Source organism: Pelophylax lessonae, assembly GCF_965119305.1.
Source record: "Pelophylax lessonae genome assembly, chromosome: 2".
Classification (NCBI taxonomy): domain Eukaryota; kingdom Metazoa; phylum Chordata; class Amphibia; order Anura; family Ranidae; genus Pelophylax; species Pelophylax lessonae.
This window is the reverse complement of record NC_138769.1, coordinates 165,799,642-165,819,846: the sequence shown is the minus strand read 5'-3', so window position 1 is coordinate 165,819,846 and position 20,205 is coordinate 165,799,642. Positions and strand designations below refer to the sequence as shown.

The window sequence follows — 20,205 nt, the reverse complement described above, 5'->3', positions numbered from 1 at the left end:
AAGGACCATCCCCAAACTGTTCCTAAAAAGTTGGGAACATTAAATTGTCCAAAATGTCTTGGTATGCTGACACCTTAAGGGTTCCTTTCACTGGAACTAAGGGGCCAAGCCCAACCCATTTAAAGCAACCCCACACCATAACCCCCCCTCCACCAAATGATTTGGACCAGTGCACAAAGCAAGGTCCATAAAGAGTTGAAGCTGTTATAGCTGAAAAGAGTGGGCCAACTCAATATTGAACCCTACGGACTTAGACTGGGATGGCATTAAAGTCCATGTGCGTGTCAAGGTAGCTGTCCCAATACTTTTGGTAATATAGTGTATGTGAACGTAGCCATAGTCAGGCTTGAAGTTTAGCAACTTTTATGTTATAACAGGTAAGGTATTTTTCTTTTAAGAGTTAGTTCACATTTTCAGAAATTTTGAAAAGATGAACTAACACCAAACAACCTCCCTACCACCCCCACCCTTTTTTTATGGGTCAATGCTGTACTTACCTCAGTGCTTCTTGGATAGGTAAAAGGTGATTTTCTGTGCCACTGCTGACCAATTACAATTACCGTACTCTAATCCAGAGGTGTCAAACTCAAATTCATCTCGGGCCATATCAGCATTATAATTACCCTTAAAGGGCCGGTTGTATCTGAAGGCCTAGATGTCCAGAGCACCCCACCCCTCCTTACATCAGATGTCAAGGGCCCCCCCCCACCCTCCCTTACAATACAGTGGCCCCCTTACCTTGTGCTGCTGCTGGGAAGAAGCTGGGGGCATTGCTGGGCAGAAAGTGCAGGATTTGGAGGAGGATCGGAGGAGGGCCGGAGAACTCCTGCAGCTGCAGGAGATAGGCGAGGGCCACATGATTTGGCCTGGATGGCTAGATTTAGCCCACGGGCCTTGTGTTTGACACATGGGCTCTGATCAGTTCTGGAAGTGATGCAGAAAGATTTGGAAGGAGTGTGGGGATTTCAAATCTAGTAGACTGTATGGGCACTGACAACTCATCACCAAAGTAAGAAAGTACAAAGGGGCCTGGAGGGGTGGGGAGGGTTGCGGTGTTAGTTCACATTTACATTTTTTTTTCTAAAAAGCTGAAGTAACAATTTAAGGTAATATATTTACATCTTTAGGTTTATTGTAAACTGTTAAAATATTTGGCATTAATATGAGAAGAAAATAATTTAGTTTTCAACATTTCATATCATATCAGTTCTGCTTTTACTTTTCTCCTACAAGCACTGTCAGTTTACATTTATTGGAGCAATATAAACACACCGATAATAAAATGATGCAACTCATTTACCAGCTGCGGATTGATACAGTGCTGATCCAGACGATTATTTCCTTATCAGAGTTTTAGGCCTCATGCACACAGGGCATTAGAAAAAAACAAGCTGCAAAGCCAGTTGTGACTCCAGGAAAAAGCAGCTATAAAACGTGCTTTTAGAAGAGTTTTGTATTGGCGTTAATGCACGTTTTAGCCAGGTTTAGCAGCGTTAGCATTTAGCAGCCTTTCTCTGCCCTCTTCTATTTTCCAACCTCAAATCCAACTACTACAGTTTAAAAACATCTGCTTGGCCTAACGCTGTATGCGGCATTAAGCATCCTTTAGCAGCGTCAGGCGTTTTTACAGCTTAACGCTGCGGCTCCAGAACGCACCGGCCCTGGGTTTTTCTTACAGCTTAAAAACGCCTATGCCACTTACAGCTCCTAAAAGCCTGTGTGTGCATGAGGCCATAGAATAATATGGATATGGTGTTTTTAGGATGCAAAAAAAACACCTGACGCTCCTAAACGCAGCTGTAAAAACGCCCTATGCGCATGAGGCCTAACATATCATGTGTGTCTGTTATATGTTTATGCTATATTTATTTCTGCATTGTCATATATTAGCAGGTTAAACATATATATATTTATATTTTTTTTAAGGTGCTGGGGAAAATCTAGAAAATACAATGACTGCTTTTAAACAGTAAGTATATTGCATGTTTTAATTACTGGATTTATTTTATAATAAAAAATGCTTATGCCTATAGTTTTCATACTCCTACTCAAAGTCATAATAAATGTTCTGCTTAAATGAGAAAAAAGGCCAAAGTTCTTTTGACCCTACTTCTCCTGTAGGTCACAGGAGTGCATTTGGTTCTTCATCCTGTTACCCATATTCAGCCAGTCCAGGCCCTGTGGAGGGATCTCGACTTGTCTCAATGTCAGGATCCACCGAGATGCCTGAGGAGCAGCTGCCTCAGCCTCTCAGCATGCCACTGGGAGACTTAGAGAGCTGCTCTCGCCCCCTGCACTGCCTGGTGCTCCAGGGACCGACTGAAAACCGAGAAAAGAGTGAACAGCGGTTTTTGATCGCTCAGTTCTCAGTCTTAACCCTTCAACACACTATTCATTTTTTTGTTCAAGCCCAGATGGCTTGATGCTCCATGCACCCCTATGGGGCAGCGGATGTTAATGGTGACATGTCCACTGACACCCGCTGCTCTCCGATCTGATCATGTCCGTGAAATCCGGACGGATGGAAATCCTATTTTCCATCCATCTGGAGGATCGGATGGGATCGGATGAAAACAGACAGGCGGTCCGTTCTCATCAGATCTCCCCATAGAGGACAGCGGGGATCTGACAGCTCCGTCTCCGCACACAGAGTGGAGATGGAGCTGTCATCCGCCTGCTCAGCAGGGATCGGCGGATTGAACCCCCCCTGAGCAGAACGGACTCCGTCCCATGTGAAAGGACCCTTAGGTGACAACAAAAGGCAACTCCCACTGGAACAGATACAGCTCACCAGGGAGCCAACATAAAGCTAGTGATAGTGTAGTCATTTAAATAAAGGTTCATTGTAGAACAGAACCAGTCATCCAGCTAAAACAATGTGACACGAAAAAACAATAAAAAGCTTACTAAGAAAGCCGCTGACGACCTGGAGTCATACAGTAGCGTGACGTCAGCACTGAGGCTCTGTCCCAACTAGTTTCATCCAAGTAGACATTCTCAAGGATTTCCAGAGGACCCCTTGAGAATGTCCGTTTGGACGAAACTATTCAGGACACAGTTGAATGACTTGGAATGTTGAATGACTTGAAGACTGCAGTCCACAAACTGAACTTGAGCAGTTCTGCAAAGAAGAGAGGGCAAAAATCTTCTCTAGAGGTGCAAACTTAGTAGAGACATATCCCAACAGACTAAAGGCTGTAATTAAAGCAAAAGGTGGTTCAACAAGATATTGACACAGGAGGGGGTGATCCTTTTTCCAACTTGGTGATTGTGTTTTTGATTTTTTTTTGTTACTGACATGGATCGGATTGTATTTAATGTAGGTGGTGTAAATGGACTCATGTAATTTACATCTGCTGCTCCATAGAGAAGAATGGAGGTTCCAATCGGGTTTGCCTGTTTTTCAGGCGGACCTGATTGGAACCTCCATTCTTCTCTATGGAGAAGCAGGTGTAAACGACAAAGTCACGCAGTGCTGAATCGCAAAATAGGGCCTGGTCTTTGAGCAGCCAAATCCTCCGGGGCTTATGTGGTTAAAAAATATTCTTTTGGCTGGAACTTAAAAAATGTACCTGTTCTGACTTACAAACAAATTCAACCTAAGAGCAAACCAACAGTCCCTATCTTGTTTGTAACCCAGGGACCGCCTGTACTCCTATTTTTCGCAGCACAGGTTCCCTGTATATTTAAGAAATATAGCATTAAGCTACCATTCTTGGAATTCATTTTTTTTAATTTTAGTATTAATAATTATATTATAAAATGACTTCTTCTTAACAGTCTGTTCCCCTTGTCTTGTTGATCAGTGTCAGAGTTGGAAGTGGGAGCCTAATGTTATCCTAAAGCAGCCGACTATTCAGCAGCAGGAGTTCTGTGAAGTGCTAGGGGGCTTTCTTATTCCCCACTGCACTAACTTCATTCCACTTTATTTGCCAACATCATGTTAATAAAATAGTAGAGTAAGCCTTAGGACAGAAAAAAATTACAGACATTTTGAAAGGAAAATAGTCCCTCTGTGCATAAGAACATGCAATTACTTCCTAAATAGATATACATAGTGGTTTAATAAAAAATCTCCTGTGTAACTGCCTATAAATGACACAGGGCAATGATACTTTATGGGGACACGTTGATTAGGAGAACATCTGCCACAAGTTATCATAGAAAATATTGCCTCTTCCAAAAGAATTGTACATAGCCTTTCACGTGTAGAGGAATTCATATATCTTTTTGCATGTATGTTTATGTAGTACATTTGTGGTCAGGGAACCAAGGCGAGAGAGTGAACATTATTACAATTACCGAATTACGGTTGTGGTGTGCCGAAACCTTTGTTCTGGCAGGCCTGTGAGTAAAGAGGGCCCACCAAGAGGGAGTGGTGGGTGGGGTAATTGGTTACGTCGGCCCGGTGTGGAGGGCGGCCTGGGCTTAAGAAGGCTGGCTCCTCCCCTCCCACAACTACAGGCTCCGCCTGCCCATTTACCACTGCTGTACATTCTTGGTCTGTTTACCGTGACGGTACTCTGTGTGCTACATGGGAGCTAGATAGAGATGAAGGTGATAAGGTCAGTCTTTTAAGCCTGGTACACACTACAAACATTTTTTTGTACAACCCAGCAGGTTGAATGAAAAAAAAAAAACTGTGCGCTTCGATCGCAGACATTGTACTAATGATCCGATGTTAGCAAAGCAATCTCTCCCACTGAGCTGTTGTGTTCTGACGGGGGACGCCCCGCCAGAACACTCCGATTAGCGCTCCCTGCCATTGGCTGAGAGCGCTGATCAGGAGTTGGTCCGCTGCTGGTTTTCCAGCATGCACATCCGACAGAAGCCTTCTGAACAGACAGACTGACATACACACTGGGCAAACGTTGGACGTTTTTTTTTTTTTTTGAACTGGCCAATGTCTCCTGACATTTGGCCCATGTGTACCTGGCTTTTGTTGTATCAACTAAGATTATGGCTTAAAGTGAATTTTTCCTTGACCCATGCAAGACAAAGCAAAAGGTTCACTTTAATACAAGCACATGCGGGAGCCTGTTCTCATCTTCTCTTTGCTTCACATGTTGATTTGCCCAAGGAGAATCAGACCTGTGTAAGCTTCATTGGAAAGTAGATTCATAAATAAAGTAGAACAATTCCAAAACTTTTTTTCCCCATTTCGGATAGAATAAGGGAGGGTTATAATCTGTCAGTTTTTTTTGCCATCTGTGTTGGGGAGATTTACTTCACTTCCTGACAAATAGCCAAAACAGGAAGTGAAGAGAAATCCCTTCAAATTGCAAAATTGCAAAATGTCCCTATTGGAAGTTTTTCCCTCTAATACTGTTCTGGGTACAACCTAAAATTTGGTATGTTTTGGCTTGGTTCTTTTGCTTTTACTGATTCTCCCTAACGGGGGCACAGACAGCATGACAAACTAATAGATGTTCTAATCCATCTCCACTCTGTCCAAAACTAATAAAAAGTTTCCCCTTTAGGTATACTTTAACCACTTTACCACTAGAGGATTTTGCTGTCTTACGTCTGGGCCACTTTTTGCGATTCAGCACTGTGCGACTTTAACTGACAATTGCGCGGTCATGCGACACCATACCCAAATGAAATTTAGGTCCTTTTTTTCCCACAAACAGAGCTTTCTTTTGGTGGTATTTGATCACCTCTGCGATTTTTACTTTTTGCGCTATAAACAAAAAAACAGCTTTTATTTTGAAAAAATAACAATATTTTGAAAATATTTTATATGAAATTCCCCCCCAAAAAAATGTAAAAATCTAATTTTTTTTACATTTTTGGCCAATTTGTTTTCTGCTACCTATGTTTGATAAAAAAAATCACAATAAGCATATTTTGATTGGTTTGCGCAAAAGTTATTGCGTTTACTAACAAAGGGAAAGATTTCTGTCATTTTTGGTGTTTTTTTTTCTTTTTAACGCGTAATGGCGGCGATCTGCAATTTGTTTTGCGGGACTGCGACATTGCGGCGGACAGATCGGACCCTTGACTGACATTTTTGACACTTTTGGGGGGTACCGGTGACATTACTGCAGTAATCACTGCTATATATATATGCACTGTTACTGTAAAAATGACACTGGCAGGGAAGGGGTTAATTTTATTGGAGAGGGAGGAGTTAATGTATGCCTGGTGCTTACTAACGTGCGGGGGGGGAGGTGACTGAGTGACACAAGGACAGATCGCATGTTCAGCTATGCTGAACACTGCAATCTGTCACTCCTTGTCACTTAGGAGATCCGTCCGCTCTGTTTACACAAGCGGGCGGATCTCCAAACTAGATTCCCCGACGATCGGGGAAGAGCAGCGGCGATCGCCGCTGCTCCTCCCCTGGCCCGACTCCCGCTGTGACTGAAAACAGCGGGAGCGAGCCTCTGGCGGCGCATGCGCCCCGCCGAGAGAGGGGAATGTCTGGTGACGTAGACCTATGTCGCCAGACGATAACGAGCCACTGTGCCGCAGTAGCAGCACAGTGAGCAGTGGGGAAGTGGTTAAACTTAAAGCCTACACAGGACTGAGGTCTCACTCCCCAACCCTAATTGACAGACAACTGGCAAGCAACAGAGCTGTCACATGAGTGATATGAGTCACATGCTTTCCCTTATACCCAGAAGTAGTGGGTATTTTTCTTCTTTAGCAGTGACCTGAATGCAAATATAAGCAGATAAGGATTAGCAATGAATCCATATCTCAATAGTGATCCTGTCCTTACACTACTCCAACAGAATTTCTTCTGCTGGCAAAACTAGTAAGTTGTCAATCCGCCACTGGCCATCAGGGGAGTAAAGCTATAGAAGTATGTAAGTATTTTTTTATTGATTGTGTTGTTGGTGAAGTACTCCTAATAATATTGCCACTAATGTGACATGACCCATAAGCCTAGTACACACAGATCGAATGCCGGGCAACATCGGCCGGCAATCGGCCCATGTGTATGGAAGCCGGTCCGACAGAAATTGGCCATTTGGCCGCTTCTATTGGAAATTCATACTGAAAAACCAGCAGCCAACCTGATCAACACTCTATGCCAATGAGCGCGAATGAGCAGAACACAATAGCTCAGTGGGGAAGATCGCTGTACTAAAGTCGGATAGTTCATACCCCTCAGTGAAAATGTCCAAATTGGGCCCACCTAGCCATTTTCCCTCCCCGGTGTCAAGTGAATCGTTAGTGTTACAAGGTCTCAGGTGTAAATGGGGAGCAGGTGTGTTGAATTTGGTGTTCTTGCTCTCACTCTCTCATACTGGTCACTGGAAGTTCAACATGGCACCTCATGGCAAAGAACTCTCTGAGGATCTGAAAAAAGAATTGCTGCTCTACATAAAGGTGACCTAGGCTATAAGAAGATTGTCAAGACCCTGAAACTGAGCTGCAGGATGGTGGCCAAGACCATACAGCAGTTTAACAGGACAGGTTCCAATCAGAACAGGCCTCACCATGGTTGACCAAAAAAAGTTGAGTGCACATGCTCAGCGTCATATCCAGATATTGTCATCATGGAGAAGTGGAAGAGGACTCAAGTGGCAACCTGTGAAGCTCTGGTGGGTTAAGAGGGTTAAGGCAGTGCTAGAAAATAATGGTGGCCACAAAAAATATTGACACTTTGGGCCCAATTTAGACATTTTCACTTAAGCTCCATTCACACATGAGTGTATCGTTTTCAGTCCTTTTTTGGGCTTTTTACATGCATTTCTTCTGCCTTTTTTTTCCAGGCGTTTTTTTTGGGCTTTTTTTTCAGGCGTTTTTTGCAGGTGTATGGAGGAAGGCATTGGCATCGAACGAAAATGCTTGTAATCAGCCAAAAAAGAAGCTCATGTATTTTTTTAGCTTCAGGCGTTTTCCTTCTGGAGACAAAACGCTCAGATGTGAACAGGGGCCATTGAAATTAATGGGATTTTGCTTGTTGGGTGTTTTGAGACTTCAGAGATGAGCATTTTACTAGCTGAAATACGCTCAGGTGTGAACAGGGCCTTAGGAATGTACTCACTTTTGTTGCCAGCGGTTTAGACATTAATGGCTGTGTGTTGAGTTATTTTGAGGGGACAGCAAATTTGCACTGTTATACAAGCTGCACACTCACTACTTTACATTGTAGCAAAGTGTAATTTCTTCAGTGTTGTCACATGGAAAGATATGATAAAATATTTACAAAAATGTAAGGGGTGTACCAACTTTTGTGAGATACTGCAGGTATTCATACTTTCCAACTGTCCCGGATTAGCTGGGACAGTCACATTTTTTACTAATCTGTACCATGCAGCGCAGGGAAGCTGTTGTCACAGATCTTGCCTGTTCTGGCAAGCTGTCACTTAGCTAAGTCTACAATCGGAATGACATCTCTTCCCCCAAGCCCCCCCCCCCCTCGCAGTTTGTGGCGCTTTTTTGGGGCTTTGTGAGGTTAAAGAAGAACCCCCGGGGACAGATCATCTTACTACTGCTGCTGCTTGTGTGAATGTGATGTGTACTGCTCCAATTGCATGAGATGAATAGTAGAGGAGGGCTAGCGGAGCAGTACACATCACATTCACACAAGCAGCATTAGTAAGATGCTCCGTCTTGGAGGAAACTATTTTGAAATGTTTGAAACCATGTGCGTTACACCAACATGTATTCCTTAGTTAAAATTCAGGCAGAATAATTACAGTTTGAGAAAATCTCCAAATGTAGGACAGGATGGAGCCCATTGATGTATGTACACTTGAAATCAATGTGCTCCCTCTAGCGCCTGGCAGCTGAAACTAGAGAGAGCAGAAAATGCCTTCTATATTGGCATTTGCTAACCAATTTAATCCTCAGATCAAAAATGTCCCCTTCTTTGAGCTCCAATATCCTCTTTAGAGGGAGCAGTTTGTTAATGAGAAACCGGCTTACACAGCTGGTAAGTTATTAGAAAAGGTCTGTACACTTAAAGTGGCAAAAGAAGATAATGAGCTGCATTGTTGGCAGGTGCTGTTTATAGATATAGATGTCACAGGTAAAATATTTAGCAATGTTGGTCTATAAAGGCTAAAAGTCTCACCAGTATAATCTACATAAGATATTACTAATCAATCAATACTTTACTGTACTGTCGTTGGTTAAATGTTTAATTATAAAATAAAGAATGTATACATATAGAAAAAAAAGATATAAAACATTTGTTTTAAAACTGAGAAACGTAAAGAAAAAAGTAAATTGGCCCAAAATTATTATAGTTTTGCACATTTCTGAACAGTTTTTATTCCTCAATGCATAGTGGCTCCCTTTACTAGTCTAAAATTTGGTTATTTAGTGGGTAATGTAAGGTGAACTATGAGGAAAAACCTGTTACCAAATACTCTTTCCAATGTAATGTGTGTGAAAACCCCCTCTAGGTAATGACATATTGCATGCAGATAGCATGTACTGACCTGACTTGAAGTTTTGATGAGTTTACTTCTCAAGCAAGTTTCATTTCTGCAGACAGAAGGAAAAGTTCTCCATATGAAATTGTTGTCACATTTGTGCTGATTTCTCAAGACAGTGTGTGTGAGCTGGAAAGGGTCAGTGTCCTTTTTCTCCTTGGTATTGCCAATGAAGCTCAAATATACTATGCCTTGTAGCCCTGCTGTCACAGCAGCAGTCTGCAGGGTAATACATTTGCTGACATTAACTAGTATGCATCTCAACCTCAAAGCTTAAATCTCAAAGAGCAATGCCATAAATCCGTAACTTTTTATTTTATTTTATGATTGATTCAAAGCAGAGATTAAATAAAACCAAACTGAGCCCTACTCAAGGTAGTAGCTTTGGGCCCCCATCCCTTTGATTGATTGTTGCAATAGGCACAGAGAAAGCCCTCCCTTTATATTGTCTACTGGCATGGCCTACCCCATCAGACAACTTCCTACAAACACATCCTCCCTTGTAATAGGCAAGTGCCCAGCCTTGAGCAGTTTCTCTATCCCCTTGCAGGAGCATTAAGGTTGTAGCTAAGTCTTCTGGATCTTCACCAACCTTGAAGCACCTCCCGGGTTGCCTTGTGGATTATCTGTCTCTGAATGAAGGCTAAAATTAAATTTTTAGAAACAATTAAACACAGCATTTTTTCTTTCAATATCGAAAACAAAACCCCTGAAATGGCTATGCGAATGTACAAAAAAAGCAAGGAATAAGTGCCCCCCCCCCTTTCATTTTTGAAATGAGGGAATCTCGAAGTCCACTTCACATGACAGCTGTGTATGGAGAAGTTTACAAATAGTTATTTTGGATATGGGTTTATACCGGGATCTCCTTTTCAAGATTATCAACACTGTCCACCTTGCAATGTAATCTTACTTCCCCTTTGAGAAGAAGAATCTCAATGGTCTTCTTTTATCCAAGAGTGAGCTCACCTAAAATTGATGGGTTGTTGGCCTGTAAACTAAGGAGTGAAAATCCTGTAATCATAGAGGCAATAGATTGTTGGTCATTCATGCAAAACACCCTGTAATTGCACGAGGTTGAAATTGAGAAGTCACTGCCCCACCTCTCCACCTCATCCGATCAGGGAGTGCTTCGCTTTTAGATAACAGTGTGTGCATGGACAATGCCATGGGCAAGGACCTAGCTGATTGGTCCCTGTCTGTGAATGACAGAATGCAGCAGAGAATGAAACTAAGAGAGAAATGTGTGCTAGACAAATCTTTTAAGAATGCATATACAGTATCAAATTGGATCATTTGTCGAAATGTGCCACTGAAATTTAGAAATACCTATTTAGCCTGATGTTATCAATTAAAGTAGGCAAAAGCCCTTGTAGACACTGCTGGGGGAATTATAAGAAACAGAGGACAGGTAACAACTGATCAGAGTTTTTTTTTTTCATTGTCATTCTTTATGTTTTTGCACACTAGCCCCTCTGTGTAGTTCCAATTCCTTTGATTTTTTTTTTCAACTAACCATGCTTTGTTTTTTCACTTTTCAGTGCTGTCCGTCTGGGAACAGATATGTTGGAACTTGATTGTCATCTTACGAAAGATGAGAAAGTTGTTGTGTCACATGATGGAAATTTGAAGAGGTCTACAGGTGTCAGTGTTAATATATCAGAGTCGAACTACTGTGTGAGTATCACATGTCTGATTCAGGATTTTGGCATTTTGAAAATTATAATTTCCCTACCATTACATGAGCAAAACTATGAATGACAACTGTAGTTATGGTATCTAGACTTGTTTTAGTAAAAGTGGGCCTGGTTGAGCATCTCCAATAAATAAATAAATAAAAAGTACCAACTCCACCATCATCCAGGTCCCCAGCAAGCATGCTTGCTCAAGTGACTCTTACAGAGTATCAAATGCTCACCGAACTGGGGAAAATGTCATTAAACTTTATTATCTCAAAGAATTCACCATAAAAAACAGGTAATTAGTGGTGCGATCTAAACAAAAAAGAAAAAACAAAACAAAACACAAAAAATGAATACAATTAAAGTAAAACTGTATACGTAAGTAATGAATAAAAACACCCAGTGTTAGATGTGAAGTGAGTTAGGCTACGTTCACATCTTGGCGTTGCTATTTACAGGCGTTTTTTAGGCGTTTTTTCAGGCGTTTTTATGGGCGTTTTTACAGGCGTTTTTGTGCAGGCGTTTTTAGGTTGACTAGTAACCAATGGAAAAAAATAAAACCGCCTGTAATCTGCCCAAAAAGAAGCTCATGTACTTTTTTGAGCATTGGGCGTTTTGCTTAAAATGTCAAAACGCTCAGATGTGAACAGGGGCCATTGAAATTAATAGGATTTGTCTTGTTGGGCGTTTTTTGAGCTGATCCTAGAGCAGAAAAAAGCCCCAAAACGCCTACATGTGAACTTAGCCTTAATCACAATAAAAAGATGTCCATCCGAAAGTCCACATAATAATCCAACTTCAGTGATCTCCAAAAAATATGCGGTACGGGTTTGCTGTGATTTCAGCCCTGCAGTTGGGAGGAAGAGCGAGAGCCGGTCCGGAATGCGGGGAGCAGTTATGAGAATTCCTTCTGGGTTTTAAAATACATTATCTGGAGACTGCTGATGATGGAGTGATTAACCCCAGAGTTTTTTTTTTTTTTTTTTTTAATTTCTTTATTGCAGCAAAAGTACAGTACAATGAAAAACATAACAGTGAATGTGCGAATGTATTTAACTAAGGAGGATTACACTTATATCCGTCAATAAATGCAAATCACATAACACAATAAATTCTGAGTGAGTAAATGTAATCAAGAGTACTTTGCAAAGATTTTGGTAGAAAGTGGGTGACACTCGGATCATAGAAGCAATAAGTGGAGCAACAAAAGGAAATCCAACTATACTATGACCAAGTGAACCCTGAGAAACGTCTCATCGAGACGTAATCTGACTTATGAGCAGAAACAAGAATAAGCAGCATATCATCAGATAACCGTAGGGAGGGGGGAGGACTACAGAAGGACTACAAAATATAGGTCAAACCAACGCAGTATAAACAAGCACAGAATAACAGATTATTAGCATGAAGTCAGGTGGAGCGCTGCGCGCCTCCGCTAGTCCCCTAGAGGTAGGCCTCAGTGCCTGTAAAGTATAGCCGCCAAGTTTCCCACAATTTTTCTTCGGTATTATTCAATGTAGCCGTCAGTTCCTCCATATGGTGTATTTCATTTATTTTGGCGAACCATAATGAACGTGAGGGGGGCTATGTTTGACGCCACGTGGCCAGAATACAAGCCTTAGCAGCATTAAGAAGTTGAATTGTCAGAGATTTCTTGTATTTTCGTATCGGGCTCCCCGAGAGATGGAGTAGGCACATCGCAGGGCTGTCTCTCACCTCGACGGATGCTAACTATTTGATAATGGATGCCACCCCATCCCAGAAATCCCTAAGCAGCGGGCAAGCCCAGAAAATGTGAAGCATCGTCCGCTCCTCTGATTCGCACCTCCAACACCTATCGGGATTTTTAGCGTCCATCCTATGGAGCACGGATGGCACTCTGTACCATCTTGTGAGAATCTTATATCCCACTTCTTGATATTTGTTTGCTAAGGATGCTTTGTATGAAAGTGTCAGAATCTTTTCTACTTGTTTGAGCATAAAATTGGAGTCAAGGTCCCGTTCCCAATTAACCCCAAAGTTAAAACATAAGGGTATGAGGCAAGTCAGTTTGGTGAGGGTACACCTGATGGTAAAGCGCTGGCATGTTTTCACAGGGTGTGGTGTAAAGATTGTACGATTTAATAAAAGATTTTTGTAGAAGCACATTTTTTGGAGATCATTGAAATTAGACTTTTACGTGGACTTTTGGGTGGACATCTTTTTATTGTGATTAACTCACATCTAACACTTGGTGTTTTTATTATTAACTTGCTAATACAGTTTTACATTCACTTTGATTTTATTCATTTTTTGTGGGGTTTTTTTTTCTGTTTGGTTTAGATAGTGCCGCTATTTACTTGTTTTTAATGGTGAATTTATTGAGATACTTTAGTCATTTTTAAAGCAGTCGCAATCATTATTATACACTGTTTAATAATTTCATTTTTTGTTGTTTAGCTGTGGTGCATAGGTAGGATTGGTGTCACTATTTCTTTTGAGAGACATTAAACTTTATTACATTCAGATTTTTGTGAAACCGTGTCGTCCCACCAAATCTTGTCTGCACAAACCTTGGTCAATTTTAATTAACAATACACACACAAATTACATGGCTATATAATCTTTTCACCCCTGTGCATCTTGATGTAATGTTATGAGGAATCAAAGCTCTCCTAAACTAGTTAAGTGAAAGCTTTCATCACTGATTTGTAAGCCTAATGAAGTTTTCAGCTGCTGCCCATCTGCTTAGTCTGCTCCGATTGTGTCATTGTACGGTCTTAATTTTAAGCCATTTAACAAATTGGATTTCGTTAAAGGCTAGATTTACCTTAATGCACAGTTAAACTCATTTTAGACAGATCCTAAGAAGCAACCCTGGCAAGCAAAGACCATCATCATGCATTTGTGTATGAAAACAATGGGGTTGATTCACTAAAGGCAAACTGGCTGTACACTTTGCAAGGGACAAGGAGAGCAAGAAAACACATCGCCTTTTAAGTGCAGCAGTAAGGTAATTTTAATGGAGGTATAAAAAAAAAACGTACTCACAAGGGTAAGCTTGTTAAAAGCATGTAGTCTAAGTAAGGGCATCTGGCATCGCGATCCTGGGGATCCTTGGTGGTGGTATCCCCGCTGGTTTTCATGGTGTGGGGATTAAACTATTAATTAAACAGTAAAGAAACCCTTATGGGACACATTGTAATAGTTATAACACAGAACCCTATCATCCGATTCATTACAACTCTAATCATACTGATCAAAAAAGGAAAGGGTTAACTACTCCATAGGTGATAATTTCAAAGTCTGTGCAGGACATCAGTTTAGAATTACCCATGAATTATGTTTCTAGAATTATTGCTCTAACGTGAAGCAATCATCGTTCATGTTCACGTGCATGCCCTACACACAATTATTCACATGCAGATATCAGGGTCGGTGGGGATGTTTTAGTTTTTATTTTATAATTTTTTTTCTTTTCTATTACTTTTCTTCTTTTTTTTCACTAAACAAGGATCTGCCAACCTTTTGTGAATCATAGTTTTCTGATTCACATCATTTAATGAGGTTGAGTCAGATCCAGAGTTTCGGTTCACTTGCTTGTCAGTAGACTCAGCAAGTGAGCCGAAGAATCGATTCATGAATCGGTTCATTTCAATGAATCGGAGTAGTTCAAAATGAACCGATTCGCATGAAAGATCCAAACTTCCCATCACTAGGCTGTGCCTGCTTGCAATACAGCGGGTTTTGAAAGGTGTTGCAGTTTTTTTTTTATTAGTCCGCGGTGGTGCAAAACCTACAACGAAAAAACCCGTAAGTGAACAAGAAACGCGCATATGAAACACACACACAAAAAAGTGCACTTAAGGGTGTGCTTTAGTCCACCCCCAGGGGAGCAAGGCTCCTGACAGGGATTAAGGTTTCCATGGTCTGCCTAGCCAGAAGGCCTGGCTGTCCCCGAATACTAGGTCAGGGGGCTCTCCCAAAGAGAGACCCCCCAGAGGCAGGGGAGGAAGGACTCTGAGGGCCACACATCCTCCCCCTAGACTTCAGGGTAAGCCCGAGGACCCACACCCTACAATCCGTGAAAACACACACAAAAGTGAAAGTGACAAACGGTGAGGAAGATAAATAAGAAAATAATAAAGTGGCTGTGTCAAATGTGCACTGGCCGGGCCCTAGGGCCTGGTAAGCAAAAATTGCCCCGGACTTTAGCCAAAAGGCCCAGCCCATGAGGTGCAGTTCAGAAAGGAAATCAAATTTGGTGCTATGACCTTGTGCCTGTTCACACTGTGGGGTCCCACACCGACGTGTTACTAAGAGCACCCCTTTTTTTCTTTTTAAGCCCGTGGCGTGTGAAACACACTCAAGCTACACCCGGTGCATAAAAAAGTGCACACACGCAAACATGAGAAACACAAAAAGTGCACAAGGCATACACATGGCCCTCCTCTAAAGAGGAAAGGCCCTAACCCTGATGTCCCGGGGCGCAAGGCTCCTGACAAGGACTGAGGTACTCACTTGGTCCTACCTGGCGGAAACCAGTTCTCTCCGTTCTCTGGGAGGACTGCCGAAACAGCCTACCCCAAGTACTAGGTGGGGCTCCCCCGAAGGGAGACCCCATGAGAGAGGGTGAACTAAGCCAGAAGGCCATATCCACCCCCTCCCAAGACTTTCAGGGCAGGCCCGAGGACCTATGCCATACTCATCATGCCGTGATAAAGCATACCGCCACATAAAGGACAAAACGTGAACACACACAACACAAAAAGAAAGAGTGGGGAAAGGGAAGTGGAGAAGTGCAGGTATAGTGTCAAGGTGCAGGACCTTGACAGGCCCCTCGGCCAGGAATAAAAAAAATTCCTCTGGTCCTGGCCAAAAGGCCCGTCCCAAGAGGCAGGTGCGAAAAAAGTGTGTATGTGGTGCAGTGACCAAGGTACCAAAAAAACTCAAGGTGAACTGCGCCTCACCAGTGAGAATTTACTGCACCCCTGGGCTGCCACCCCAGGGGGCACGCACACCACAGGCTTTTTCCGGTCCCGGCCTTCGGCCAGACCAGTGCAGTGTAAGGTTCTGGCACTCTCAGTGCCTCCTATCACATTTATTCCGGGTGATTTCCATCTACCTAGACAGAAGAAACACATATAGGTGTGTTTCCCTTTAAGGCTGAAGCTGTCATCACCCAGCGCCGGACTAGATGGCTATTTAGGGCGTCGGTTCTCACTCACATGTGTTCGTTCAAACACCAGTACCTGGATACTAATCTTGCTTGAAGCTTCCATGCTTGCAAGCTCTCCTCGCTGACGAACCTCGCTGCGCTGATCACTGCATCCTGCTACTGGATCATCCGCATCTCCTGAGCGATCCTTCGGCTATCGCTATTAGTGCTAAGTACCCCACAGGGGAAATCTCTATAGACTTGTACTAGGCTTACACTATTTAGCTCTGCATAGCAAGGACTGTCTTTTACATCTGCATAACTAGATTGCTAGCTCTTGAGGCTACTGCTACTATTTCATGCACTGGGTTGATCTCTCCTGTATGCACCTGCTACTCTGTCATCTGTTATCATACATGATCGCTAACCCTTCCTGCATCCATCTGCACTGTCTCACCTCAAGTGTCTGTCACCTACCACTTCCACTCAAACCTATCCCTAAGACCTTTATCATTGTCTCACCACATGTATATAAATTCACACTAGGAACCAGCTTAATTACTGTGTGTATTTACTGGCTGAAATAAGACCTTCCATACATGATGAGTCATTGAGGTTGGGATTGGTATCTCAGCATATCTCCTACATGACTACTGACGTGGAACTACTTCTGCAGCTGAAAATCCACACCTTATAAGAAAGGCAAGGAGCGTTACAGATTGAACGAACCCAAAAAATGGATTCAGCAGAAGTAGCCACTCAGGTGACACAATTAAAACAGCAGGTATCTGCGTTAATACACGCACTTGCTGAATTGAAAAACGACAATCAGGCTCTGTCGCAGCAGGTAATTAGACTGACACAACTTACCTCTGCACAGTCTCCTGAACCCAAGATAAATCCCCCTTTGGTATTTACAGGCGATCGCAAAAAATTTCGCGAATTTAAAAACGCATGTGAGTTACTTTTTTTGCTAAAACCTCGTACCTACCTTACTGATCACATTAAGGTTTGTACTATTATTTCTTACCTATCAGGCGATCCTCGAGCCTGGGCAGATTCTCTTTTTGAAAAAAACGACCAGCTTCTCAACTCCTATGCCTTGTTCCTGGCAGAGCTCACTTGCCTATATGATGACCCCAATAGGCAGAGTACTGCCGATCTTCAGTTAAGATCCTTGAAACAAGGAAAAAGGCCTGTAGAAGACTTTGTCGCAGAATTCAAGAGATGGACCCTTGATTCAGGATGGAATGATGCATCTCTGAAAACCCAATTTAGGCTTGGCCTATCAGAAGCCGTCAAGGACGAGCTCGCCCGAGCAGAGATGCCAAAAACCCTGGATACATTGATACAACTCAGTATCACCATAGATAGAAGACTACGAGAAAGGAAGTCTGAAAAAATGGAAATGCCATTATCCAGTTCTTCTCAGAATTCAGCTATTGACCCCACTCCTAAACCCGCTCCAGGTAACCACAGACCCCGGCTACCTAAGGAAAAAAGGAGACCTAGTAGATATGGTGATCCTGCCTGGTCATGGTCCGAGCCTGCCTCAAACAGTCGACCTTGTCACTCTGACACATCCCAGTTGGACCCTGATCCTACAGAGATGGATGAGGAGCCTATGGAGATTGGTGCCATACATGCTAGGTTGTCCTCACAAGAAAAAAGAGATCACAGGAGAATCTGTGGCCTTTGTTTTTATTGTGGTGAAGGGGGACATTTCATTACATTCTGCCCAACCAGACCCCATAGGCCTAAGGCTCTCCCAATGGAGGCCAGGCGAATCCGAAGGGTCTTCCCTGAAAAACAGCCTGGAAATTATCAAGGCTGTTGCCAGCCCTGTCCCCGTTCTATATCAGTGAAGGACACCCAGAAATTAACAAATATTGGAATAGATATTCCTTCAACTCCAGTGAACTTTATACCACGTTCAAAAAACCCTCCTGTACCACCTCCTGAGGATACTCCTATTTTTGCAAGCACATTTCTGGCTTCCGATGAAAATACAGAGATTCTTGCACCTGACTGCGTACGTTCTTCTAATGGCACGGTGGTATGTAGGAAGGATCTGAGGATGTTTGAAGAAGCATTGGTTGCTAGGTCTACTAGGATTACTTCGGATGGTTATGCGTCCGATTCTAGTGAGGGGTCCATGTAGCAGACACCCTAACAACAAGTGATCCGATTCTCATCGGTTACCAACCTGATCCGATTCTCATATCGGCAACCATTATTTTTTTTTTTTTTTTCTGATTTTCATATCGGAGACCAGTCTTATCCGATTCTCATATCGGCAACCAATTTTTTTTTTCTTCCCGATTTTCATATCGGCAACCAGCCTTATCCGATTCTCGCATCGGAGACCAGTCTCATTCCGATTCTCATATCGGCGACCAAAAAAAAAAAAAAGAGAAATTTTTTTTTTTCCTTCCGATTTTCGCATCGGCAACCAGTCTCATGTGATTCTTATATCAACAACCAGCCTTAGAGGCCTTCCGGAGCCGGCCTTACGGGGGGGGTAATGTAAGGTTCTGGCACTCTCAGTGCCTCCTATCACATTTATTCCGGGTGATTTCCATCTACCTAGACAGAAGAAACACATATAGGTGTGTTTCCCTTTAAGGCTGAAGCTGTCATCACCCAGCGCCGGACTAGATGGCTATTTAGGGCGTCGGTTCTCACTCACATGTGTTCGTTCAAACACCAGTACCTGGATACTAATCTTGCTTGAAGCTTCCATGCTTGCAAGCTCTCCTCGCTGACGAACCTCGCTGCGCTGATCCCTGCATCCTGCTACTGGATCATCCGCATCTCCTGAGCGATCCTTCGGCTATCGCTATTAGTGCTAAGTACCCCACAGGGGAAATCTCTATAGACTTGTACTAGGCTTACACTATTTAGCTCTGCATAGCAAGGACTGTCTTTTACATCTGCATAACTAGATTGCTAGCTCTTGAGGCTACTGCTACTATTTCCTGCACTGGGTTGATCTCTCCTGTATGCACCTGCTACTCTGTCATCTGTTATCATACATGATCGCTAACCCTTCCTGCATCCATCTGCACTGTCTCACCTCAAGTGTCTGTCACCTACCACTTCCACTCAAACCTATCCCTAAGACCTTTATCATTGTCTCACCACATGTATATAAAGTCACACTAGGAACCAGCTTAATTACTGTGTGTATTTACTGGCTGAAATAAGACCTTCCATACATGATGAGTCATTGAGGTTGGCATTGGTATCTCAGCATATCTCCTACATGACTACTGACGTGGAACTACTTTTTTTTTTTTTTTTTTTTAAAGCCCGAAGCGTGTGAAATCACACTCAAAAAAGACTTAGCACCCGGTGCATAAAAAAGTGCACACACGCAAACGTGAACACACAAAAACTGCACAGGGTGTGCGAAAATGGTCTGGCCTCCGAAGAGGTTGGACCTATACCTTGATCCCCCGGGGCGCAAGACTCCTGACAGGGACTGAGGTACTTCCTATGGTTTGCCTGGCCGAGACCTGGCAAACCCCGTTCTCCAGGGGGACTGCCGAAACAGCCCACCCCAAGTACTGGGTGGGGCTCCCCCGAAGGGAGACCCCCATGAGAGAGGGCGAACTAAGCCAAAAGGCCATGTCCACCCCCTCCCAAGACTTTCAAGGTAGGCCCAGAGACCCACACCGTACTCGTCGTGCAGGAAGAGAAGAGTGATAGTGAAGTGACACACCACAAAGAAAAATACACACAAACAAAAAAGTGGGGAAGGGGAGGTGGAGGAGTGAATTAGTGCCTAAGTGAAAAACAAAGGCAGGCCTTCCGGCCGGAATAAAAATTCCTCTGGTCGAAGCCAAAAGGCCTTGCCCAAGAGGCAGGTGCTTAAAAAAAGTGTGTAGGTGCAGTGACCATGGTGCCGAAAAACTCAAGGCGAGCTGCCCCTCACCAGTGAGAATTAAGGCACCCCTGGGCTGCCACCCCAGGGGCACATACACTA

General features: G+C 43.0%; 1 protein-coding gene across 1 annotated transcript in view; it reads left to right on the top strand.

Annotated features, from left to right (window-relative positions):
- The window catches only part of GDPD1 (glycerophosphodiester phosphodiesterase domain containing 1), a 168,125-nt gene that overhangs the window by 102,939 nt on the left and 44,981 nt on the right, over window positions 1–20,205 (top strand). The window contains exons 2-3 of the mRNA XM_082245083.1: window positions 1,927–1,969; window positions 10,940–11,075. Coding sequence (XP_082101209.1) covers window positions 1,927–1,969; window positions 10,940–11,075 — 179 coding nt within the window. The remainder of the gene's footprint in view (window positions 1–1,926; window positions 1,970–10,939; window positions 11,076–20,205) is intronic.